Source organism: Hypanus sabinus, chromosome 25, assembly GCF_030144855.1.
Source record: "Hypanus sabinus isolate sHypSab1 chromosome 25, sHypSab1.hap1, whole genome shotgun sequence".
Taxonomy (NCBI): domain Eukaryota; kingdom Metazoa; phylum Chordata; class Chondrichthyes; order Myliobatiformes; family Dasyatidae; genus Hypanus; species Hypanus sabinus.
In genome coordinates, this window is record NC_082730.1 from 22640608 (window position 1) to 22668558 (window position 27951).

Consider the following 27951-nt stretch of genomic DNA (forward strand, 5'->3'; position numbering starts at 1 on the left):
CCTGTCAGTGAGATTGGAGTTCTCGGAGGGCGATGTGGGAGTGTCTGAAGCCATTGAGACTTCGGTGTTGGTTTGTCCGGACCCGGTGGAAATGGCTGGCGCTGCCCTTCTGGTGGGGACTAACTCCCCTCTTGTGCGATGGCTCCTGGGAGCCTGTAAAGAGAAGGCGGGGGAGAACTTTCTGGAGACCCTCTCGGTACACCCAGTGTTTCGAGTAGTGTTCAAAGAAGTGGGTGATGTCCAAGGGCTGGATCCTGAGTGCAAACGAGTGATGGTGTTGTGTACTCAGGTGAGGCCTAAAGTGATACGGCCAGGGGAGGTGGCACTAGTGATGGGGACCCCCAGATTCCCCGGAGTGCCGGTGGGCAAAGCCCTGTTAGTAGACGCCCTGGAAGATCTCGAGGGTGCTGGTGAGGCCCGAAGTGCAGAGGCCAGCGGTGGTACATGCGAGGCGGATAGCTGTAAGTGTCAGGAACACTATGGAGAGAGAAATCGCCTTTAAGAGAAGGATGCCATTGGCACATTTGTTCCCAGTGACGGTAATGTCCAGTGCCCCTGTGAGGCCCATTAATGGGGAAGGATTGGAAAACAATTGGAAAGCTAATCACTGAGGCCTTTAACTTTGGGGAATCTTCTTTGCCGCCGGAGTGGAAACGCAGGCTGGTGGGAGAAGATGTTGAAACTGGAAGATGTCTTTTCTCTTGGCGAGTTTGATGTGGGTTGCTCCAAGAGCACTCACCATACCATCCGAGTGACTGACCCCGTTCAGAGAGAGGTCGCGGCGACTGGCCCCTGCACATGTGGGAGACGTGTGGCAGCACTTGTGCAAGTTGAAGGAAGCTGGAATCATCACTGAGTCCCGAAGCCCCTATGCATCCCCAATAGTAGTGGCCCGGAAGAACAGAAGGGTAGGCATGTGTGTGGACTGTAGGATCTTGAACCGGCGCACTGTCCCTGACCAGTATACCATCCCGAGGGTCAAAGACGTGCTGGCCTGTCTGACTGGAGCGAAGTGGTTTAGTGTGCTGGACTTGAGGAGTGGATATTACCAGATCCCGATGAGTGAGGCCGATGAAGAGAAGACAGCTTTTATACGCCCACTGGGGTTCTTTCAGTTTGAACGAATGCCCCAGTTTGAACATAGCGGGGGCCCCAGCCACCTTCCAGAGGCTGATGGAGAGGACTGTGGGGGATATGAACCTGCTCAAGGTGTTGGTGTATCTGGATGATCTGATAGTGTTTGGATCGACTTTGGAGGAACATGAGGAGAGGCTGCTGAAGGTGTTAAGCCGGCTTAAGGAGGAAGGGTTGAAACTCTCCCTGGACAAATGCCAGTTCTGTAAGCCGTCGGTCGGCTATGTTGGCCACGTAATTTCGTGAGAAGGAGTGGCTACTGATCCGGCCAAGATAGACGCAGTGACCACCTAGCTGAGACCCCAGAAGGTGAGCGCCCTACGCTCGTTTTTGGGGTTCTGTGGGTGTTACCGGCGATTTGTGAAAGGATATGCTAAAATGAGTCACCCGTTGACCCAGCTATTGTGTGACTATCCACCTGTGGGAAAGAAAAGGAAGGGGGACTGGGGGCAAGATGCAGGAGGATACTGGAAACCGGCAGAGCCTTTTGGATCGAGATGGGATGATAAGTGTGAGGAAGCATTCCAATCTCTGGAAAATGCGCTGACCCAGGCCCCGGTGTTGGCTTTTGCCGATCCCCAGAAGCCCTTTGTGCTGCACACTGATGCTAGCCGAGAGGGTCTAGGGGCTGTCCTGTACCAGGAACAGGGCAACGCATTGAGACCGTTGGCGTTTGTCAGCCGAAGCTTGTCGCCATCTGAGAGAAACTATCCCACTCACAAGTTGGAGTTCCTGACGCTGAAATGGGCAGTGGTGGACAAGTTGAGCGACTACCTATATGGGGTCAAGTTTGAGGTGAGAGCGGATAACAATCCTCTCATTTATATCCTGACTTCAGCAAAACTGGATACCACAGGCCATTGGTGGTTGGCAGCTTTGTTGGTATATGATTTCAGCCTGAAGTACCGGCCAGGAAGCAGGAATGTCGATGTGGATGCTTTTTCAAAGCTGAAGCATGGGGAACCGGAGACGGACAAGGAGTGGGAGAGCATTCCTGCCCCTGGAGTGAAAACCATGTGTCAGTTTGCTATCACTGTGAAGGCTGAGGAAAAGGGGAGGCCGGAGCGAGCAGTGGACCCATTGGCGGCTTCTGATGATGCCCTGCCCCTGGTTTACTGTGAACTGACTGCACTGAAGACTAAACAGTTGCCGGAACTAAGTCCGGGGAAAGTGGCAGCTGCTCAGCGAAATGACCCGGGCATTGGCACTGTGTGGAGGGTGGTGGAGAAGGGGGATGTGGCGCGGGCAGAGAAGACAAAACACGCTTCAGTGACTCTGTTATTGAAGGAATGGCCTCGGTTAAAGTTGAAGAACCAAGTCTTGCACCGGGTCACGTCACCCCCGGACCACCCCGGCGTTGGCAGCTGGTCATGCCTGAGAAATAACGGAAGACTGTGCTCCAGGCACTGCATGATGATTCCGGGCACTTGGGGGTGGGAAAGACCTATGGATTTCTCAAGGGCCGGTTCTTCTGGCCCCGGATGAGGGGGGAAGTTGAAGAATACTGTAAGAAATACAGTCGTTGTATCAGGAGGAAGACCCTGCCTACGCCGACAGCTCCTTTGTCACACTTGCAGAGTGCGGGACCCCTGGACCTGGTGTGTATGGATTTCCTGTCTATTGAGCCAAACACCAACAACACCGCGAATGTCTTAGTCATCACGGATCACTACACTCAATATGCTCCGGCATTACCCGCTAAGGATCAGAAAGTGACTACAGTGGTGAAGGTGTTATGAGAGAAGTACTTTGTTCATTATGGCCTTCCCAGGCGGATCCATAGTGATCAGGGACGGGACTTCGAGAGCCGGCTTACCCATGAATTACTGGGTATGCTTGGGGTTGCGAAATCCAGGACTACCCCTTATCACCCACAGGGTGATCCTCAGCCCGAGAGGTTTAACCGGACCCTGTTGGATATGCTCGGGACCCTGGAGATTAGTCAGAAAAGTAAGTGGAGTCGGCACATCAGGTATTTGGTTCACTGTTACAATTGTACTCGCAATGACGCTACGGGGTACTCGCCTTATTACCTGATGTTCGGGCAGGAAGCGAGGTTGCCCATTGACTTGTGTTTTGGGACTGAAGTGGGTGAATTACCTTCGAAGCCAAATCTGAAGTATGTGTCCGACATGAGGAGAGAGTTGAAAAGGGTGTACGAGTTGGCTGAGGCGGCGGCCACCAAGCAGAATCAGAGGAATAAGAGGAGGTATGATCAGAAAGAAAAGGTCACTCAACTATTGCTGGGAGACCGGGTCCTTATACGGAGTTTAGGACTCCCTGGTAAGCACAAGTTGGCGGATCGCTGGTGGCCACCCCCTGTGTGGTAGAGAGCCAGATGTTGAATCTACCTGTTTACCGGGTGAGACCAGAGGATGGGAAGGGGCCCGTCAAGGTACTCCATCGGAACCACCTGTTGCCCCTGGGTCAAGAAGTGCAGGTGGATAAAGAGCCCGAGTGGGAGGTTATGCCTAGTACAAGGACTCTGCGAGGGCATGGGGCAAGGGGAGAGCCTGCTTCAGAAGAGACGGGACGGGTCCTCACCCCGGAAAGGGATACTGCTTCAGACGACAATGATCGGATGTGTGGCACTGTTTCCATTCACTAATTCCCCAGTACCAAAAGAAGAGGCTCCTGGCCCTTCCCCCACTGAGTTAGGTGAGAGGAGGGAGGGTGTTGAGGGGCAGACTGAGATACAGCCGGCATTGGGGGAAGAGAGGGTGGAACCCAAACACGAGACTGAGGGCTCTCAGGTGAAGAGGGATCCCAGTGAGGGAGAGGATGAGGGTCCGACAGGTAGACCCGGGGTGTCTGAGCTGGAAGAGTTGGCAGAGGAGGCATAGAGCTCTCAGAGAAGTAGGCACCCCCCCCCCCCCCCGGAGCGATTGACATTTGCAGCGCAAGGAGAACCGAGTGTGATCTCTACTGCCCTGGGAAGTTACATCACTGCTTTCTGCACCTGGGTTGGGTTTTGTGTTTTGCAAGAAGCATTGGGGAACTCTGTTAATGTCATGAGGGCATGACTTTTGTTGATGGGGGGAGAGTATAAAGAATTTCTCACATTACTGTGTATGTTAATCAAAATGGCTTCTTTGTTAAGTAAAAGTAGGGATGCTTCTTTGCTATGGTAACTGGTGAGAGAGTGCTTTCTCTCGCAGCTTATTTGGGTTATGATTACTGATGATGAGAATTGTATTCATTTGTTAACCAAGGGGATAGATGTTACTCTTTCTTGTGGATCTGTTAGCAGTGGTTTCGCTGGTTTTTGAGGAGTTGGAGGGAGATCATGAGGAAGGTGGATGGTGCTGGAGGCACTCTGGTCGATCACTGAGGGTGGTCGTAGGAGCGTGGGTCGTGGAGGTCAGAAAAGTTCGAATAGTGGACCGAAGACTTTGATGGTTGAGCTCCAACAATTGTGCACTAATTGACTGAACCCTGATAAGTTCTGGTGCCTTTTCTTTCTTTTCTTTCATATATATTGTATCGCTATTAATCACTTAGTTCTAGTAAGATTTATAAAGTGTATTCTGTAAACGTACATGGTGTGCAGTTTGATATTGTGTGTGCGAGTTACGGGAGGCGCGGTTTGGCGGCTGGATGTATACAGGAGGCGTGGTTTGTCGGGTGGACGAATTTTCCCCTAGACGTACACCAGCCGATTGCGTCAGTGTTACATAACAAGTGGTTATTTCAGTTACCATTGCCTTCCTGAAGATAGATATGCCACCTGGACCAGATGGACTACACCCCAGGATTCTGAAATAGGTAGCTGAAGAGATTATGGAAGCATTAATAAAGATCTATCAAGAATCACTAGAGTCAGGAATAGTTCCTGGGGAATGGAAAATTGTAAATATCTCTCCACTCTTTAAGAAGGGAGGGAGGCAGAAGGAAGGAAATTATAGGCCAGTTAGTCTAACCTCCATGGTTGGAAAGATGTTGTGGTTTATTATTAAGGATAAGGTTTCAGGGTACTTGGAGCCGCATGATAAATTAGGCCAAAATCAGCATGGCTTCTTTCAGAGGAAATTTTGCCTGACAAATCTGTTGAATTCCTTAAGGAAATAATAAGCAGGATAGACAAGGTGCCACTCATAACAAGATAAGAGTCTGTGGTGTTATAGGAAAGATACTAACATGGAGAGAAGATAGGCTGACTGACAGGAGATAGAAAATGGAAATAAAGGGAGCTTCTTCTGGTTGTGAGACAATTTCTTTTTATGTTTTATGCCAATGATTTGGATGATGGACTTGATGGCTTTGAGACTAAGTTTGCTGATGATACGAAGATAGGTGGAGGGGTAGGTAGTGTTGAGGACTCAGGGAGTCTGCGGAAGGACTTAGACAGATTGGAAGGATGGGCAAAATAGTGGCAGGTGGACTAAAGTGTGGGGAAGTGTATAGAAAGGCACTTTATTAGAAGGAATAAAGGCATAGACTATTTTCTAAATGGGGAGAAAATTTTAAAAAATCAGAGATGCAAACAGACTTGAGAGTCCTTGGCCAGGAATCCCTAAATGGGTTCCTGTCAGGCACCTCTATGTCGCCACCCAGCTAGCAAGAATTACCTGCCACTCATTTCCAAGTCATCACCTGCAGCCTATTTAAACCCAGCTCTCATCCACAACCCTTGTTCACTCACTTGAACCAGCCAGCTTCAACCAGTTGCTCTTAGACTTCATTTACCTTGTTGCACTAAGTATTTTGGGGCCCCTTTTGGCTTCTTATCTTTCAGTTTATTAATGACATTATCACTCACCACTAAATCATCTCCACTGCATTGTTTTGTCAGGCCCTTGCAGGGTGAAGCCAGTGGTAAGGAAGGCAAATGCAATGTTAGCATTTATTTTGGGGGGGCTAGAATATGAAAGCCAGGATGTAATGCTGAGACTTTATAAGGCATTAATCAGACCAGACTTGAATTTTTGTGAGCAATTTTGGGCTCTTATTTAAGAAAAGATTTGTTGGCATTTGAGTGTCCAGAGGAGGTTCACAAGGATGATCTGGGGAATGAAAGGGTTAACATTTCAGGAGTGTGTGATGGTTCTAGGCCTGTGCTTGGAGTTTAGAAGAATGAGAGGAAACTTCTTGAAACCTTTCCAATTTTCAAAGTTCTGGATGGTGGATGTAGAAAGGATGCTTCCCTTAGCAAGGGGAGTCTGGGACCAGAGGGCACAGCCTCAGAATAGTGATGTCCATTTAGATCAGGATGAATTTATTTAGCCACAGGGTAGTGAATTTGAGGAATTCTTTGCCACAAATGACTGTGGAGGCCAAGCCATTGGGTATAATTAAAGCGGAGGCTGGTAGTCTTGATTAGTTAGGGCATCAAATGTTACAGGGTTAAGGCAGGAGAATGGGGTTGAGAGGATAATAAATCAGCCATAACGGAATGGAGAAGACTCAATGGGCTGAATGATTTAGTTCTTAACCTACGTTTTATGGTTTTAACATATTTCATCAACTTACTATTGCACTTCACCTTAAGTTTCTTAAAGTGCATATAATCACCAAAACTACCACGTTTGTTTGACTTTATCTGCTTTACTTTATGCTGTATTGCCTTATTTCATTTTCCAAACACTACTATGGTCAAGATTCTGATAGTTAAAGCAACAGGAAAATTCTTTTAATTAAAGAATATATTCAAACCCTCAAGGGTTCCGGCTCGTAGGCTAGTTTAGGATTATCAATGACATAGCCCTTAAGTGCCCTTGATGTCCTTCTGTTTGTGTATAATGCAGTATCCATATAACCTACACCCATGATAGGTGATTAACTTTCGGGTCATTTCAGAGATAACCCAGGCTCTGATATTGTTGATAGTTTCTGACCGTCAAATGCTTGGAGACCCCTTGAGCTGCATTGTCAGTCCTTACTTCTCAAACCGTTAAGAAATCTCAACACTTTTCATTTATGCTCAAGCTGCTTTAATAGAGATGACAATTCTGGAAGTTTAATTTTATCTTCACTTTATCTGGTTAAGTTTGTGTGTGTGATAAACCATGAAAACAGAATATAATACATACTCCAAAGTAATTTATAATAATACTTATTATAAACATTTATAACACCACACCTGAAACATGTAAAGCGCCATGTGTGGTTTCCAGTCTGAGCTTGTATATTTAATTGCGTATTTATGCATGTAAAAATACATATTTAAACACACAAGCACACAGATTCTGCATGTGCATTCACGTCTACAAGGCTATGTCCATGTGTGAGAACTTCCATTGTTGGGGAATCATTTAAAGTCTGTATGTTGGGATTATTAAAAACATTTAAGATGCATTATATGTTTAAAATTATTCCTAGGAAGGAAGTTAATCCTGTACCTGATGGTCATAACATCTGCCTTTCCATAATGAGAGGGTTTGTTATGTTGAGAACATATTACACATTCCATATTTGGGCTTATTTTACATGCTGTCCTTGGTACAGTTGCTGTATAGAATTTGTATGCATCAGTTATACTGGGTATCAATTTAGATTACATGTTGTATTTAAGGGCTAGGGTTTACAAGCTACACTTCATTGCCATTTTATTAGGTACCTTCTTTACCCAATAAAGAGGCCACGGTGTATATTCATGGTCTTCTGCTGCTGTAGCCCATCCACTTCAAAGTTCAAAGTGTTGTGCATTCAGAGGTGCTCATCGTACAGCGCCATTGTAAAGTGTGGTTATTTGAGCTACTGTCAACTTTCTGTCACTTTGAACCAGTCTGGCCATTCTCTTCTGACCTCTCTCATTAGCAAGGCATTTTTGCCCAGAGAACTGCAGCTCACCGGATTTTTTAATGTTTGTTTTTTTCACCATTCTCTGTAAACTCTAGAGTCTATTGTGCACGAAAATCTTTGAAGATCAGCAGTTTTTGAGATACTCAAACTGCCCCATCTGGCACCAACAATCATTCCACAGTCAAAATCACTTAGATCAGATTTCTTCACCATTCTCCTGTTTGGTATAAACAACAAATGAACCTCTTGACCATGTCTGCATGCTTTTACACATAGAGTTGCCGCATGCATTTACAAGGAGGTGGACCTAATCAAGTAGTAACAGGGTGTATTTTGACTGATATTAGAAGAAGGAAAATGGGACTACTGCATATGGAGCAGTTAGATAAAGCCAACTATTGGTGAACAGTAGTTTTGGGAACTTGAAATGCTTTAGCACAGCACAATGTTTTTATCAATGCAGTGAGCTTCAAAGGAAGAGAAAAGCTTGTTGATGTGGCTAGTGGTTCAGAATATGGGCGAATTTCAAGGCAAGTATTTCTTCATTCAGAGTGTTCTCAATCTTTGGAATACACTGCTCACAATGTCTGGAGATAATCAGTTGTTTCAAGTATATTCAGATTGGAGACTGATAGATTCTCATAAAAACATAGGAAGCAAGGAGAAGATAGTTGTGAGGGAAAAGATTGACCAAAATCTTAAGATTAACATAAAGTTAGTTTTATTTATCACTTGTACTTTCAAACATACAGTAAAATGTGTTTTTTTGGCCAAATCTTTGCATATATTTAAGGCAAGGCTTCATAGGTTCTTGACTGGACAGGGCATGAAGGGATGTGAGGAGAAGGCAGGATATGGGGGCTGAGAGGGAAAATGGACCAGCCATGATAAAATAGTGGAGCAGACTCAATGGGCCAAAAAGCTTAATTCTGATCCAATATCTTATGGTCTCTGGGTCTGCATCTAATCAAATCAGCTTGCTTTGTGCTGGGCAGCCCTCAAGAGCCGCCACGATTCCAGCTCCAGCATTGCATGCCCACAACTTGTACGTCTTTGGAATGCGGGAGGAAACCTGGAATGCCTGGAGAAAACCCACGCGGTCACCGGGAGAACGTACAAACTCCTTACCGACAGCGGCAGGAATTGAACTCCAGTCCTACGGCTAGCAGAGTTAATAGCGTTACATTAACTGCTACACTGCCCGGCCATCCTTACCAAACATCAGAGAAAGGTTTGAGTTCATTCTCATTCCTTCATCTTATCTTTAGTTTGGGACATTATGACAGGTTGAGCACTGGAGCTGTTTATTATCCTTCCTGGAAAGTTAATATCTTTCGTGAATTTGAAGTTTATGACTTTTGATTTTCAAAAATTTATTATAATAGATTTGGCATTTTTATTGCTAGAATTGTTGATAGTGGGGAGGCTATTCTTCAACCACAGAGCAACATTAGATCATTTAGTACAATAGTCAGAAAAATAGCAGATAAAATGTAATCATAAAAATAAAGGCTGATATGTTTTGGGAGGACTAATCAGGAGAGGAACTATAGGACCTGAAGTACTGAGGAACAGAGGGACTTATCCATGGTTATTGAAGGCTGCACAGGTAAATAACCGACTCACTCAACAAAACTGTCTTGTCCAAAAGCTCCCTTCTGGAAAGCACTATGGTCTATTCTAACAAAAAGTTCATGCAATCTTAAACGTTTCTTCCCTCAGCCAGTTAATCTGATCAACCATTCCAGCTACCCCTCCCCCATTCCCCTCTATTACCTCAGTCACAGTATACATTGTAAACACTTAAAGCCAGTTTTATAAAGCTGTTTACATTTTAAGTACATGATGGTATTTATGTACTTACGCCCATTTTGTTCCATTTCCATATGTTATTCTCTGACTTTATATAATTCTCAATTCTTTATGATTGGTGAATATTGTTGGTTTCTTTTCTTCCACACACCATAACAAATTCCTGACACATAGAACATAGATCAGTACAGCACAGGTACAGGCTGTTCAGCCTACAATATTGTGCTGAACTAAACTAATCTTTTCTACCTACTCAATGTCCATTTCCTTCTAATTCCCTCACATTCATGTGACTATCTACAGGTCTCTTAAAACTCCCTAACAAATCTGCCTCTGCCACCATCCTAGACTCCCACCACTCTGTGTAAGAACTTGCTCCTCACATCTCCTTGGAAATTACCCCCTCTCACCTTAAGTTCATGCCCTCTGGTATTCAACATTTCAATTATGGGAAAAAGAAATTATTTGTCGACTCTATCTATCCCTCTCTCAACCTAACAAGCCCCTGTCAGATCTCCCCTCAGCCTCCACCACTCCAGAGTAAACAACCCAAGTTTGTCCAACCTCTCAACTTAGCACTTGCCCTCTAATCCAGGCAACGTCCTGGAAAACATCTTCTGTATTCTCTGCAAAGTTCGACATCCTTTCTACAATGGGACAACTAGAACTGCATGCAATCAATGAAAGGTATATGGGGAATAAAGTTAATTTTTGATCCTAAGGTAGTTAAAGAGGCATGCGGAATGTTTGCCTTCATTAAGTAGGGCAGGGAGATTATGATACAGCTACATAAATTATTAGTTGAGCTTTAGCTGAAGTACAGTGTGCACTCCTTGTCCCCTCCTGTAGAAGGGGTGTGATTCTGTTGGAGGGGTACAAAGGAGATGCTCCAGTGTATTGCTTGGAATCGAGTGTCTCATTTCTGAGGAGAGAGGATCGGCCAGGTAGATCCTTGGAGGCATTTGTTGTTTCCAAAATTACGAGAGAAGTGGATAGGATGAGATAGTGAGAAACATTTGCCTTGCCAGAGGTGCCAAGGACGGAGCTCTTGGGTTTAGAGTAAGTGCTGAGAATGTTCGAGAGGATCTGAGGAAGGACTTTTTCTTAACCCAGAGGACAGTTGGAATCGGAAGCTGTAGAGATGGCTACGTGGCGTCTGGTGCAGCTGTGGGGATCGAAGTGGTAGTTCTGATGCTAGTGGAGGAACTAGGCTAACATAGATTCTTTCTGCCTTGCTCTCCATCCACCAAACGAGAACTGATCTTTCCTGAAGGTATCTGAATTGTGAACCTGAGCAAGGAGCTTGGAAGCATGGTCCTAGTTTCTAATCTCAGCATTGGCTTTAACCAGATGTGGCACGTTAGGTAGCAAGGAAGAAATAAGGCTGTTAGGGTTGAGCAGCAAACTGATAGAAATTATACAAAATGCCGAGGGGCATAAACAGGATAGGTTGTTTCTTTATGGATTGTCAAATATCAGACAGCATAGGTCTAAGGTGAGAAGGGAGGAGATTTGCAAGGCATTGTTTTTTTACACAGAATATGATAATTGCCTGGAATGCATTGTGAGGGGTGACATAGAAGCAGATGTGATTCCTATGTGTAAGAGGCATTTAGACATATGAACCAGCAGAGCATAGAGAGATACAGACAGATGGGATTTGATCGATTGGTATTGTGATTGGCACAGGTATAGTGGCGTAAAGATCATGTTCATGGGCTGTATTATTCAATGCTTCATGATAACATTCTCATACTGCATCGCCTCTGCTGGGGGCAGGAAGGGGTTGGGGGGGGGGGTAGGAATCAGAGCTTGTTAACTTTTACCTAAAAGGAAGCATGAGAGATGAAAGTAGAAATCAGTAAACAAGAGCTTAAGAACTTTAAGATGGCAAGTGTTCCCTGGTAACAGCAGAGATCAATGGGTCAAGACACATTAACCACCCCCACATCCTAAACTGCCTGTGTAATGGGCAGTTACTTCATTATCAACATCCTTTATTTGTCTGTTGAATATAAACATTTAACCAAGTGTTTTATCACAGTTTAGTTCTCCCTGAAACTAAAAACATTTTAGCAGAAGGTAAACCTTCTGATAAGAAGGTTTAGCCCTGGTACTGGTGGGAGTTACAAGTGCCAGTGATTCTCCAGGTCACCGGGGTTGGAGTCAAAGGGTCGAGGCCCGAAGGTCAAACCCGTGATTGGCTAGTCCAGATGCTGGTGAGGTCCAAGGGCAAAACCAAAGGTCAAAGTCCAGAGCACTGACAATCCAGATGTAGAAGCCTGAATGTTGAAGACCAAAGGAGTCACCGGCTCAGAAGACAATGTAAGTTTGGAAGTTGAAACTCAAAGGTCAAGCTTGTGTTCGGAGAGCAAGGAATCTGAGCCTGAAGATCAGGCCAGTGATTGGCGAGTCTTTGGGGGAAGTCTGAAGTTGGAGGTCCAACAGGGGCAAGTACTGGAGGGCTGAAGGTGGCCTATCGTAGGCTTGGAGACCAGCTTGTGTGTGAAAGGGACTTGCTTTCCTCATGCTGTCTTGTTTTGTTTTGTTGCTGTTGCTATGTACGTTGCTGGTACCAGAGTGTGTGGTGAAACTTGTGGGCTGGCCCCACACGCAGACAGCATTTCACTGGCTGTTTTCAACTACTGTACATGTGATAAATAAACCTTAATCAGAAGATTAAATGACTAAATAAATGGAACTCTAAATTGTGAAGGACTTAGACAGAGGAAATAAGAAGAATCCTTTCCAAATCAGAGCTTTCACTCGTCAGATATTTGACAGAAGGACCCGGGAAGGACTGAAGAGTGATTGATCTGGAATGCATGCTGAAAGTAAATTAGATTGTGTAGAAAGTTACACAGTAGAACTAAATAAATACTTACCAAAAGACATTTTGTAGGGGAAAGTGTTCGAGATTATTTATTCCGTTAGTAATACTTCTCTCTCTTGTTGGGAAAAGAACTATAGAACATGGAACAGTACAGTGCAGAAGAGGCCATTCAGCCCACAATGTTGTGTCGAATCAGATAAAAAGTAAATCAAAAACAAATTAACAATAATCCCTCCTACCGACACCATAACTATATCCCTCTATCTTCCTTACCACTATAAAACCTCTACCACTATACCAGGAAGCGCATTCCAGGCACCCACCACTCTGAGTAAAAAGCTTACCCCTCACATCCCCTTTGAACCTACCCCCTCTCACCTTCAATGTATGCCCTCTGGTATTAGATATTTTGACCCCGGGAAACAGGTACTCCCTGACTACTCTACCAATGCCTCTCATGATCTTGTAAATCTCTATCAGATCTTCTCTTAGCCTCTGACAATCCAGAGAAAACAACCCAAGTTTATCCAGCCTCACATGCTCTCTAAACCAGGCAGCATCCAGGTAAACCTCTTCTGCACCCTCTCAGAAGCCTCAACATCCTTCCTATAGTGGGGTGACCAGACTTAATAATATTTCCAAGCTTCTGGAATCCACATGATGGATCAAAGAACTTACTTCATGCTTGTGTGATCCCAACCAATTTACTTGAAACTGTATTTGTGATAGTTTACTATGTGGATGCGATCTGATTGAGCTGATCTCTCCCACAGGTACATTGGGGCCCTGGGAGCCCGTGTGATCTGTGACAACATCCCTGGACTGGTGAACAAGCAACGGCAGCTCTGCCAGAAGCATCCCGATATCATGCAGTCAATAGGGGAAGGAGCCAAGGAGTGGATCCGGGAATGTCAGCACCAATTCCGGCATCACAGGTGGAACTGTAGCACCCTGGCCCGGGACCACACTGTATTTGGCAAAGTAATGTTACGTAGTAAGTTTTTTTTTAAAGAAACTTTCCTGGTTTAAAATGGTAAGGAAGTGAAACAACAGAAGGACTCCATAGCTGAATTGAAAAGGGATACACAAGCCAATTTAATGTGTTGCTTTATCCCATTTGATCTCATACACACATTTACATAATGGTGTCAATAAGAGATGATGAATTCCAATTGTAAATTTCTACTAGAGTTTTAATAATCAGGGTAGCTGCTAACCCTCAGGATATTTATGGAGCCTCAAAGATGCTGAAGTATCTGCAAAAGAAAATCAAGTGGCTTTATAAACTGAATGTGCTTATTTAATTTCTTTGAGCATGATATGAATTGTATGTGGTGGATTAAAAGGCCATTTGTCTGTCAGTCAAGAAAAATGAAAGGATAAAAATATCCATTAATTTTCAAATGCCTAGGAGGCAGGAATTCTAGTGATGAAATCTTCAATCTTCATTGGAATCCATTGGATCATAAGATATAGGAGCAGAAGTAGGCCATTCAGGCCGTTGAGTCTGCTCTGCCATTCAATCATGGGCTGATCCAATTCTTCCAGTCATTCCCACTCCCCAGCCTTTGCCCCATACCCTTTGTAGTGAGGTAGTGTTCACGAATTCAATGTCCATTCAGAAATTGGACAGCAGAGGGGAAGAAGCTATTCCTGAATCATTAAGTGTATGCCTTCAGGGACATGTACCTCATTCCTGATGGTAACAATGAGACCAGGGCATGTCCTGGGTGACGGCAGTTCTTAATGATGGAAGACGCATGTTTGAGGCATCTCCTTTTGAAGGTGTCCTGGATGCTGGGGAGGTTAGTGCCCATAATGGAGCCTGACTGAGTTTACAACTTTCTGCAGCTTGTTTCAATGGAAATGACTTGCAAATTTTTGGGAATATGGAAGTCTTACTCTTTGTGCTTCAAGTAATTTGTCTTCTATGATAAGATGATTTGATTGTGCGCATTCGAAGCTGAGGAACACATTAATTATATAACTATCATGAATGCTTTGGAGCATTAAGGAAGGAATCTCTGCTCTATCATAGATGCTTTCTTACGATACCAAACCATAGTCTGAGTGTTCAGGTGGATGTAAAACATTCTATGGTTTTAATTTAGAAAGGACGGAGTTCATCTGTTAACAGAACTGACTTTGTGATCACTCAGCTTGTTATTCTCTGGAACTGTCAAATGAATAACTGGAGGAAAATATAAATAAATACTTTACAATGAGATCATATCTGCTAAATGTTTTGAGGCAAATTATAACAATATTAAAAATGTTGTTGTGCATCAGAATAGCTAGTATTTAAATAAAAATATTAATGCTGATGAAGTTTACAATGTGCTTGCTCATGTTAGCAGAATCTGACATTGAACCAAAGAAATTGGCATGAGGGTGGTTGAAAAGCTGTGTCAAAGTAGTTGCTTGAGATGAAGTTATTTGATAAGGTTTGACTGGATCTCTAAGGAGGAATTGATTGCAGTACGATGTCCACGTCGAATGCTTGGAGCTACCTATCAAAGACGAACTTTGGAGTAAAAGAGCATCAGAGAGAGACTATCAGGGTCATAGGCCCTAGCTACATGAAGGCTTAACTGGTGAAACAAGGCAAATGTCCTCGGGGGGGGCAGGATGTGTAGGGAAGGAAGTTCCTGGGAGGGTAACAGGTGCCAGAGGGGAGGTTCTGTAGAATGGACAGAAGTTACAGAGATATGGATCAAGAAGCAAGACCATTCTGGTTACCATAAAAAAAATGTCAGTGATGCTATGAGAAGGAGAAGCAGAACCAAGATTAGCGACTCTACTTTACATCTCAGTTTACATCAAAGTGGGTGTCTAATTTTAAAGTTCCCCATGTCATGTGAAGGAAGAATTGATGGAACTTCAAAAGTAATTCATTATTTTTGAACACAATGGCATGTCCAGAGGAAGTGAAGGAAGGTACGTAAATGTACGAAGTAAAATTATTCGGATCTTCTAATATGAATTTGTCCTGTAACCAAGGGGCTGGACCCCGTGCCAGCCCCAGAGACTGTAACCAACTGCGGGCTGTTCATTCCACACACTGCCACAGACCTCCTGCAGTTAGAGGCACATTGCACAGATCCTTGGCTAGAATTGCTGTCTGTGCATTTTAAGTGCGGCAGCAAGAGCCAGCATTCTGCAGTATGTCAGCTTTCCTGACAAATCGCTGGGTGTTTAGTACTCGCCATCAAGCCAATTCCTGGAAACTACTTTTGGAAAGATAACATCGTGAATTAAAGAGATGCCACACACACACACACACACACACACACACACACACACACACACACACACACACACACACACACACACACACACACACACACACACACACACACACACACACACACACACACACACACTTTATTCATTATCGAATTATACAACTCTGAAACTTTTCTTCTCCAGATAGCCTCCAAAGCAAGAAAGAGAAGAATGGGAGCACAATCATCAACCTCCAAAACGCCCCCCTCCCCACACAAAGAAATGAACAAAAATGGAACAGGCACACCAACTCCCAAATCCCCTGCCCTGCATACGAGAAGTGCACACATACTAAATATGCATTTTAGAAACTTTGTGGAATTTTCTGATTCATAACTGAGAAAGCAGAGCAAAGACCTCCACTTTGTCAAATGTTCAGCGGGGAAGTATTAAAATGTTATTTTCAAAGAAAATGTCTTTATCTGGAGAATGGTGAAGCAAGGGGACTAAAGAAATAATGCTAAAGTGAGTATTTGCGAAATTAATGTCAGTGTATTTAATAGGAAGCTAGACAACAAAAGGGAAGAGAATGGATGAAAAGTTATTTTGACTGTCACACACATAAACTGCTGAAGGAACTCAGCAGGTCAGGCAGCATCTATGGAGAGGAATAAACAGTCAATGTTTCAGGCTGAAACCCTTCAGCAGGCCCAGTGAGTGGGTTTATGAAATCTTGCTAAGCACTAATCAGCCTTTGTATATGCTATGTTACAGTAGTGATTTCACTCAAGTAGTTCTTTATAAGTGTAAAAGACTTGAGTACAATGGCATGAACGGCACTATATAAATGAAAATCTTCGTTGTTCAGACCTTAAAGGGATCATGTTGCTTTCCAAAGGAAAGTCCAGAGACACAAAATGTTAGTTCCATGCATGGGTAAGTCCAGTGGAAAAAAACACCAAGAATGCCTCATCAGTACTGTTTTGATCAACAACTGTAGTTTCATCACTGAGTAAACAGATCTGAACAGGGCAAGAGAGAGAATATATGCTTTGCAAGCGCTCAGGCAGAGGGCTCATCTCCTAAAGTCACTGGTTGGAGCATGCCTTTGTGTCGAGATGTGTAAACAGTAATAAGAGATGTAAATATTTCCAGAGGCAAACTGGTGAAAAGTCAAACAGAGATAATTCAAGCAGTAACTGGCTGAAGTGATTTGCATAGGACCTAGTCAGAAACCATGAAGGAAAAGGCTTTTTAATGCTACCCCAGTGTTACTCCCCACTTTATATTTCTTTAAGGGTTGCTATGACCAAGCACAGTGACATCTAAATCAGGCAAAATGGAAATCTCAGATTAATCAAATCAAGTTGTTCAAAATGATAAAGGGAGTTGATAGTATAGATGATTTCCTCTCTGAGTGAAACTCACTCGAGGGACATCGGAAATGGATTTCCCAGGATTCAAATCACCAAGCACTTTCTTCAGAGAACAAGGTTTGGGAACCTGCAGTGGTATTCATGGGTTGGTTCATTGTCCATTCAGAAGTCTGGTGGTGGAGAGGAACAGGCCGTTCCTGTAACGTTGACAGTGTCCCTCCAGACTCCTGTCCCTCCTCTCTGATTCAATTCAAGAATGCTTAGAGCTTGTTCAAAAGGTGACTCTGACAGGAAGTGATAAGGTAGTGGTGGTGGGGTGGTTAGAGGGTGGAGCTGTTGATCAGCTTTACTGCTTGGAGAAGTTAACTGTTTTTCAGTCTGGTGGCTCTGGCATGGATGGTATGTAGCCTCCTCCCTGATGGAAGTGGGACAAAGAGTCCTTGAGCAGGGAAGGTGGGATCATTCATTTCATTACTGGCTTATTTCTGGTACCTTTCCGTACATATGTCATTCAAGGGAGGGGTGGAGGTGGTAGTAGGGTGGTGCTGGTGATGCATAGGGCAGCTTTGACTATCCGTTGCAGTGCTGTTTCCGTACCATGCAGAATTACAGTATGTTCCAATACTCGCTACTGCGCATTTGTAAAAAGACATCAGTATGAAAGTGCATCGTCTCGCTTCCTTCAGTCTCCTCAGAAGGTAAAGGTGCCGGTGAGCTTTCAAATTGCGAAGGATGTGTTCTGGGACCATGAGAGGTTGTACGAGATGTGCACTCCCAGGAGTTTGAAACCAATGTAAAGGGTAGTGTGAGTGCAGAGAGTTCTCCTGAAGTTGGTAACCATCTCCTTTATCTTGTTAACATTGCGGAAGAGGTTATTTGCCTGGTACCAGGCCTCAAGCTCTTCCAGATCCTTTCTGTAGGCCGTCTCATTGTTGGCAATGGTAGGAAAAAGAAGTGGTTTAAAATTCAGGTTCTTGTGTTCAATCCACCCAGAACCCCATCCCTCCCTCCCTCTCTGTTAACATCCTCTTGCCTTGCAAATTTCCAAGTGCTCTTTTTTCTTCCAATTCTCTCTCCTGTCATAGAACATAGAACAGTACAGCTCAACACAGGCATTTGGCCCACAATGTTGTGTTGAACTAATTAAACCAATGACTTCTAACTAATCTAATCCCTCATCCCCACACATTGATCATATCCCTCCTTTCTCTGCATATTCATGAACTTTTCCTTCAATTCACTCTCCCTACACTAGTGGCCTTCCCTATAGTTGCCAGGGTTCTAATTTCTGAATTTCCCTCAATAAATTATCAATCTCCGTTCCTTAGAAAACAACTTAAATTTTGTTCATAACACATACAGTAAATGCAATTGGGATAGGTTTTTCTCTACATTCATTGTACATTAATTCAATCCATTCATTAGCACCATTCACATGTCCTCTCCTGAAGGGTTTGAGAGGATATTACACAGAGCCCACTCCTTCTGTGTTTGTTGGTGGTGGAGTGGTGGAGTGAAAAAGTGCCCTTAGGAAATGCCTTTTTAATCACTCCAACCCAATTTTAGTTAATGTACAACAAGCCTCCAGTTTGGGGAATCACAAGCACCAACACTGACTATAGGTTATATGTCTTAAGCTACATAGAGTTATAGAGTCATAGAGCACTACAGTACAGAAACAGGCCTTTAAGTATACCTAGTCTGTGCCAAATTGTCATCCCATTGACCTGTACCTGGGCCAAAGCCCTCTAGACACCTTCCTATCCATGTACCAATCGAAAATTCTCTTTAATTTTGCAATCAAGTGTGCAGTACATCCACCACTTCCTCCGGCAGCTGGTTCCACACTTGCACCACCCACTGAGTGAAGATGTTTCCCCTTCACATTCCCCTTAAATATTTCACCTTTCATGCAGTACCTATCACCTCTAATTTTAGTCTCACCCAACATCAGTGGAAAAAGCCTTCTTGCATTTACCCTTCATGATTTTGTATAGTACCTCTATAGAAGATCTTCCCTCATTCTCCTACGCTCCGGGGAAGAAAATCCTAACCTATTTAGCCTTTCCCCATAATTCAGGTCCTCAAGAACTGTCAACTTCTTGCAAATTTTCTCTTTTTCAATTTTACTTTTTCAATCTTATTTTTCAATCCAACCGCTGCCTGAAAGGAGCTTGTTAGTTCTCCCCGTGACTGCGTGGGTTTCCTCCGGGTGCTCCGGTTTCCTCTCACAGTCCAAAGGCATACCGGTTGGTAGGTTAATTGGTCGTTGTAAATTGTCCCATGATTTGCACAGATTAAATCGGGGAGTATGGGCAGTGTGGCTCAAAGAGCTGCAGGGGCCAAGTTCCAATAAATAATTAAATAAATGTATTTTCTGTCGGTAGGTGACTAGAACTACACACATCTCTTCTGCATTCCGATATATTATTACCTGAGAGAAATCTACCCACATATTTAAATGAAGCAATACTGTATTTAATTCCACAGACTGACCACGTTCCCACTCAATGACTGTCTCTGTGGAATAAATTTGAGTTCACTCTCCTTGATTGGTCAATGAACACAGATACTGAGAATAAGTGACAATTTCTGGGTGAGAGAAACCTATGGCCTCAAAATGAAGGTTCCTTGCAAACCAAAAGTCTTTTGTCATTTCACTGTCGACAGCATCTCTACTTTCTCAGAGGTTTAAACTTTATAAACTTTACAACTCCTCCCTTGGAGTGTCAGATACCCTGAGCCAATAGGTTGGTCCTGGACTTATTTCCACTTGGCAATTTTACTTATTATTATTTAATTATTTATATTTTTATATTGCTATATTTCTACACTATTCTTGGTTGGTGTGACTGTAACGAAACCCAGTTTCCCTCGGGATCAATAAAGTATGTCTGTCTGTCTGATTAGATTTGCCATGTCACCAAAAACTTTGATAACCTTCTGTAAATGCACAGTAGAGAGTATTCTAACTGGTTGCATCATGGACTGGTATGGAATCATCAATGCCCAGGAATAGAGAAAAAATCTGGTGAATATAGCCCAATCCATCACAGAAATCACCCTTCTCAGCACTGAACACATTGACATAGAGTACTGCAAGCATCATCCATCATCAAGGACCCCCACCACCCAGGGCATGCTGTCCTCCCATTACCACCATCGGGCAGGAAGTACAGGAGCCTTAGATCCCACACCACCAGGTTCAGGAACAGTTATTACCCTACAACTATCAGCCTCCTGGATCACTGTAGGCAACCTCACTTACCACAACACTGAACCGATTCCACAACCTACAGACTTACTTTCAAGGACTCTACAACTCGTGTCCTTGTTTTTTTTTAATTTATTTGCAAAATTTGTCTTTTGCACATTGGTTGTTTGTCAGAGTGCATTTATACCTATTGTGTTTCTTTATTTTCCTATAAATGACTGTAAGAAAATGAATCTCAGGGTAGTATATGGTGACATGGTTTGAAGCCAAATTTACTTTTACATTAACTATGTTGTCACACACAAGTGTAGAGCAGCAAACTAAGTGAGGTATCGACAGGAGTCTGATAACACATTCATAGGAAAAATACTCAAAGTTCAAAGTAAGTTTATTAACAAAGTACATGTATGTCCCCACATACTACCCTGAGGTTCATTTTCTTGCAGACATTCACAGTAGAACAAAGAAATGCAATAGAATCAATGAAAAATTACACACAAACATAAACAAACAATCAATATGCAAAAGACAAACTGCAAATAAAAATAAAAATAGACAGATAGATATATAGATCATAAGTCTAACTCTAATTTTGGAGACCTTGAAAGTGTGTCTGCAGTTCGTGAGGTGAAGGAAGTTATCTATGCTGGTTCAGGCGCCTAATGGTTGTAGGGTAGTAACTGTTCCTAAACCTGATGCGGTGAGACCCAAGGCTCTGGTGCCTCCTTCCCAATGGCAGTAGTGAGAAAAGAGCATCGCCTGGATGGTAGGAGCCCTAAATGATGGAAGCTGCTTTCTTACAGCAGCACTCCTTCTAAGTGTGCTCTGTGCCTTCAAAAGAAAATTCCCATTAGAACACAAACATAAAATAAAATTGGATAGAAGACCTGTTGTTTTCCGTATGATGCAAAATAAGTTACTGTTTCATTGAAAGGCTTTTACGTTAGGAATACAAGGTGATAAGAGAAAGGGGAAAGGGAAGATGTTAAAAAGGCAGTTTTTGCTGGTTCTGCAGCTAACACATGGAAACAAACATGTGGCAGCTACAGTATAGGATAGAAGCGGCAACTGAGAAGGTGATTCATTCTCTGAACATTAACTCCTTTCGTCACCGATGCACCATGGGTGCAGAGGGCGCCATCTATAAAATCCACTGCAGCAACCTCCCGGAACTTATTACTCAGTAACAACACAGGAGGTGGGACTCTAACCAGGGCCCGTTTCAGGTTCACACTCAAGTCACCGCATCATGAGCACAAGAGATCCTGCAGATGCTGGAAATCCAGGACAACACACAAAAAGCAGGAGGAACGCAGCAGGCCAGGCAACATCTAGACAGGAAGAAGCAATCAATGTTTCGGGCCGAGGCCCTTTGTCAGGACTACCACATCACCCTGACTTGGGAGAATTTTATTCCTCCTTCATTGCCCTTAGGACTAAATCCTGGAATTCCAGACTGACTGCGGGAATATCCTCTCCAGATGATGTTCAATGGTTCAGCAAGGTGGCTCATGGATACTTTTGCAAATGCAATTAAGGATGAACAACAAATATCATCAGCCTGTTCCAGCGATCCTGCACATAAAGAGAGGGAATAAGGCAGAAAAGACGGTGAGAGTGGAAATGGGTGAAATTATAGTGTTAGCACAGTGCAGCAAAGCCCAGAATGCGATGTGAAATCAGGGCGTGACATAGCATGCCTCGCGGTGAATGAGGCACTGCCACAGATTTACTGCTGTTTACGTTTCCATGTTAACAGTTAGATACCTTCAATAAATTATGTAAGTGCAGCTTGACACCCTTCATGAGAAAATAAATGGTAAAGCTCTGTGTGTGGGAAAAATGGTAAGAAATTAAATGTCCCTAATGCCCCAGTTTAAGTGCTGGTTAAAACAAATGCTATTAAACATTTCTGTTTATAGGTGCCCTTGTATCGATGTGCTACACACGGCGCTGAAATAATGACATGCAGTCGATAAGTCGTTTCGAGTCTAGTTTATTTAAACTTCACGGCACTGGCATTTAATCCCTAGCGCCCGCCCTCTCTGGGCGGAAATGACGTCAGAGGTGCATTACCAAAGTCTCCCCCTGCGCGCTGGCTACTTGTGAGCCGGTTCACCTGCGCAGAAAGTGGGTCGCCACATAACCCCCCCCCCCCCCCCCCAGAGCCGGCGATACACCCCCCAATGTCCACAGTCTGGATCAGCCTCTGTTTCGGAGATCTGCCTCTGCACCGCGGTGCCTGAACCTCGACCGGCTGCGCCAAGTACACATGGGCTGGTTTGAGTTGGTCCACCGTGAAAACCTCCTCACTCCCCCCACTGTCCAGAACGCACGGGACCCGTTGTTGTTGATCACCTTGAACGGCCCCTCGTACGGCCACTGTAGCAGTGCCTGGTGTCTGCCTCTTCGTACAAACACAAACTTACAGTCCTGCAGGTCTTTGGGTACATGTGTCGGGGTCCGTCCGTGCTGTGAAGTCGGCACGGGGGCCAGGTTGCCGAGCCTTTCGCGTAGCCTCTCCAGGACTGCTGCAGGTTCTTCCTCTTGCCCCCTTGGGGCTGGTATGAACTCTCCTGGGACGGCCAGGGGCGCGCCATACACCAACTCAGCCGACGAGGCGCGCAGATCCTCTTTGGGCGCTGTACAAATTCCAAGCAGGACCCAGGGAAGCTTGTCCACCCAGTTAGGTCCACACAGGCGGGCCATGAGAGCCGACTTCAAGTGACGGTGGAAGCGTTCCACTAGTCCGTTTGACTGTGGGTGGTAGGCAGTAGTGTGGTGTAGCTGCATTCCCAACAGGCTGGCCACAGCCGACCACAGGCTGGAGGTGAACTGGGCGTCTCTGTCGGAGGTAATGTGGGCCGGTACCCCGAAGCTACCCAGGTTGCAATCAGTGCTCGGGCGCAGGAATCGGCAGATGTGTCGGTGAGCGGGACCACCTCTGGCCACCTCGTGAACCGGTCTACCATAGTTAGGAGGTACCGTGCTCCTCAGGACACTGGTAGGTGGCCCACGATATCCACATGAATGTGGTTGAACTTCTGGTGGGTGGGTTCGAACTGCTGCGGCGGGGCTTTAGTGTGCCGCTGCACTTTGGCTGTTTGGCACTACACGCACTTTCTGGCCCATTCACTGACCTGCTTGCGGAGTCCGTGCCATGCAAACTTGCTGGAGACCAGTCGGACAGTTGTCCTGATAGATGGGTGCGCCAAACCGTGTATGAAGTCGAAAACTCACCGCCTCCAGGCTGCTGGGACGAGGGGGCGAGGTTGGCCGATAGCCACATCACACAGGACATCGCCTGGACCTACGAGAAAGTCCTGCAGCTGCAAACCCGAGACTGCGGTCCTGTAGCTAGGCATCTGGTTGTCTGCCTGCTGCGCCTCCGGCAGTGCTGCATAGTCCACCCCCAGGGACAGGGCCTGGACTGCGTCCACCATGACGTTGTCCTTTCCCAAGACATGCTGGATGTCCGTCGTGTACTCGGAGATCTAGGACAGATGTCGCTGCTGGCGAGCCGACCAGGGATCGGACACCTTCATGAACGCAAAGGTCAGCGGTTTGTGGTCCATGAACGCGGTGAATGGCCTGCTTTCCAAGAACTACCTGAAATGCCAAATTGCCAGATACAGTGCCAACAGCTCCCAGTCGAAAGCACTGTACTTGAGTTCGGGTGGCCGTAGGTGCTTGCTGAAGAACACCAAGGGTTGCCAGCGCCCCTCGATGAGCTGCTCCAGCACCCTACCGACTGCTGTGTCGGATGCGTCCACCATCAGTATGGTCGGAACGTCCGTTCTGGGGTACAACAGCATCGAGGCATCTGCCAAGGCTTCCTTGGCTTTAACAAAAACGCAGCCTCCTCGTCCCAAGTAATGTCCTTGCCTTTACCCGACATCAGGATGTACAAAGGGCCCATGATACAGGCTGCTGAGGGGAGGAAACGGTGGTAGAAGTTCACCATACCAACGAACTCCTGCAGGCCTTTGACCGTGTTGGGCCGGGCAAAGTGACAGATCGCGTCTACCTTGGCAAGCAGATGTGTTGCCCCGTCTTTGGTAATCCTGTGGCCCAGGAAGTCGATGGTATCGAGACCGAACTGGCATTTGGCCAGGTTGATCGTGAGGCTGAAATCACTCAGGCGGGCGTAGAGCTGGCGGAGGTGGGACAGATGCTCCTGACGACAACTGCTGGCTATAAGGATGTCATCCAAATAGATGAACTCAAAGTCCAAGTCGCGTCCCACTGCATCCATGAGCCGCTGGAACATCTGTGCAGCATTCTTCAGGCCGAACGTCATTCAGAGGAACTCGAACAGGCTGAACAGGGTGATAAATGCTGTTTTGGGGATGTCTTCAGGGTGCACTGGGATTTGATGGTATCCCCAGACAAGGTCTACTTTGGAAAAGATTCTTGCCCCGTGCAGGTTTGCTGCAAAGTCCTGTATGTGCAGCACAGGGTAGCGGTCCGGTGTTGTAGCCTCGTTCAGTCTGCGGTAGTCACCGCATGGTCTCCAACCCCTGGCTGCTTCGGGCACCATGTGCAGGGGGGAGGCCCATGGGCTGTTGGACCTCCGTACGATCCCCAATTCTTCCATCCCCTTGAACTCCTCCTTTGCCAGGTGGAGCTTTTCCCGGGGGAGCCTTCGTGCGCGGGAATGTGGTGCTGTACCATGTGTCTGGGCATGGCTGCCGTGAACTGCGGTGCCAGAATCGATGGAAAGTCCACCAGGATCCCGGTGAATTCGTTGTCCGGCAGTGTGATGGAGTCCAGGTGTGGGGCTGGCAAATTGGCTTCACCCAGGGAGAACGTCTGGAAAGTCTCGGCATGTACCAGTCTTTTCCCTTGCAAGTCAACCTGCAGGCTGTGAGCTCGCAAGAAGTCCACCCCCAGGAGTGGTTGGGCCACGGCAGCCAGTGTGAAGTCCCACGTGAACCGGCTGGCGCCGAACTGCAGCTGCACTGTGCGGGTGCTGTAGGCCCGTATCGTGCTGCCGTTTGCGGCCCTCAGGGTGGATCCTGGCTTCCTGTTGCCATACCCCCGACGGGGTGTCATACCCCGTCGGGGGCAAGACGCTGATCTCCGCTCCAGTGTCGACCAAGAAGTGGCGTCCCGACTGTTTGTCCCAGATGTACAAGAGGCTGTCCTGGTGGCCAACCGCCATAGTCATTAGCGGCAGCTGGCCCTGGCCCTTGAAGGGTGGGTGACAACAGCAGGCTTTTGTGCCCCACCGCTGGTGATAGAAACACCACTGTTCACTGGCCTCCTTACTCCTGCCTCTGTGTTGTGTGCGCCCCCCTGCCAGGCCTGATCTGGTCCACGGTTGGGCGCGTGGCCTGGTAATCTGACTGACGGACGCCACGCTCTCCCTCTTGGCTTTCCACAGCACGTCTGCCCGGGCCGCCACCTTCCGGGGGTCGCTGAAATCTGCGTCGGCCAGCCCCAGATGTATGTCCTCGGGCAGTCGCTCTAGGAATGCTTGCTCAAACATGAGGCAGGGCTTGTGTCTGTCAGCCAGGGCCAGCATCTCGTTCATCAATGCTGCCGGCAGTCTGTCTCCCAAACCATCCAGGTGAAGCAGGCGGGCACCTCGCTCACGCCGTGAGAGGCCAAAGGTCCCAATGAGCAGCACTTTGAATGCTTCATATTTGCCTTCTTCCGGGGGCGACTGCATGAAATCCGCAACCTGGGCGGCCGTCTCCTGGTCAAGGGCACTCACCACGTGATAGTAACGCGTGAAATCAGAGGATATCTGCCGAACCTGGAACTGGGCTTCTGCTTGGCTAAACCACACGCTTGGTCGCAGCGTCCAAAAAGTCGGCAGTTTCAGCGAAACTGCGTGAACAGATGAAGAGTCGGTCATCTTTGGTCCAAATCCTGTTTGGACCGTCGGGGTCACCAATGTAGCGATGTGCTACACACAGCGCTGAAATAACAACACGCAGTCGGTAAGTCATTTCGAGACTAGTTTATTCAAACTTTGCGGCGCTGGCATTTAAATCCCTAGAGCCCGCCCTCTCCGGGCAGAAATGACGTCAGAGGTGCATTACCAAAGTCTCCCTCTGCACGCTGGCTATTTGTGAGCCGGTTCGCCTGTGCAGAAAGTGGGTCGCCACACCCTTGTAATTCCTGTGTTAAATATTAAGTTGCACCTTACTGTTTCTATGCTGGAAGATCTTGAATCTATAGCTGTGTTTAAAGCAAGCACTGGAGTCAGGATAATAGAATAAATAATCCGGATTAGCATTCAAATCCAGCCACGGAAACTGTGGAACTTAACTTCAATTAATAACATAAAGATCAGTTTTATTTGTCAGATATACAATGAAGCATCAGAACTTACTGTGTCATGGGTCATTTGCACCAACGACCAACCCAGTCTGAGGACGTGCTGGAGGGAGACTGCAAGTGTTGCCATGTTTCCGATGTCAGTGTAGCATGCCCACAATTTACTAACCCTAACCTGTTTGCCTTTGGAATGTGGGAGGAAACCAGAGCACCCAGAGGAAACCACATAGGCATGGGGTGAACGTACAAACTCCTTACAGACAGCTGGGGGGAATTGAACCTGAGTCACTGGCGCCATCACAGTGTTACTAACTGCTTTCCTACAGTGCCGCCCATGGCACTTAAGAAGCAGCAACACACACAAAACGCTGGTGGAACTCAGCAGGCCAGGCAGCATCTACAGGAAGAAGTAAAGTCGACGTTTCAAGCTGAGACCCTTCATCAGGACTAACTGAAAGAAGCGATGTTCTCTTCTTTCAGTTAGTCCTGACAAAGGATCTCAGTCCGAAACATCAACTGTACTTCTTCCTATAGAAGCCGTCTGGCCTGCTGCGTTCCACCAGCGGTTTGTGTGTGTTGCTTGAATTTCCAGCATCTGCAGACTTCCTTGAGTCGTATACTTAAGAAGTAGTTTACTTCAAAGCTAATCATATGAAAAATGTTTTTTAAAAAAACACAATTGATTCATTAATGTTTTTCCGAAGAGGGAACCTGCTCTCCTTACTTAGTCTATTCTATGAGTTCAAACGGATAAATGTAGTTAATTCTGCGATGGCTGGCAAGATCAAGATCAAGGGATAGGCAATGGACATTGGCCTTGTCAATAATGTCTCAAATCCTGAAATGCAAGTAAACAATAATGAGTTGCGTTACAGGTTTCTTTATCTCTCTGATCAGGAATAATTGGTCAAGGCCTTTGATGTTCAGTTTTCTGGTTTCTGTTGTGGTCAATATTTTTGTGATTTTGAAAACACTGTTGAAATCATTGCAGGTCAGGTTTAAATAGATAGAAAGAACCATATCCCTTCTTCTGCTGTTAGCCACCTTTTTTAGGCCTAATGGCTTTCTCCTCCAGCCCTGTGAAAAGGAGACAGTATGATTGTGGTTAATGAGAACAAGAAAACTGCTTCACAGTGGCCATAACCTTGCAGAGTAATCCATCTATCCCCGTGAAAGTTTCACTTCCCTCCCTGTCAGAGGCTCTTTGGCAGCGCCTCTGAAATCCCTGACCTCTACCACAAAGAAGTGCAAGTGCAGCAGGTGCAAGGAAATATCATCACATCTAAAATAAAAACAGAGAATACTGCAAATACTCAACAGGTCAGACG

The 27951-nt window shown here is 45.7% G+C and overlaps 1 protein-coding gene across 4 annotated transcripts in view; it reads left to right on the forward strand.

The window, feature by feature from the left end:
- The window catches only part of wnt2bb (wingless-type MMTV integration site family, member 2Bb), a 128906-nt gene that overhangs the window by 32413 nt on the left and 68542 nt on the right, over positions 1 to 27951 (forward strand). For 3 of the 4 annotated variants that reach the window (XM_059950295.1, XM_059950296.1, XM_059950294.1), the window contains one exon: positions 13294 to 13514. In XM_059950295.1, the coding sequence (XP_059806278.1) occupies positions 13294 to 13514 (221 nt within the window). Of the gene's footprint in view, positions 1 to 12400; positions 12522 to 13293; positions 13515 to 27951 lie in introns of those variants that run through there. The other variant, XM_059950297.1, reaches the window with a different exon arrangement.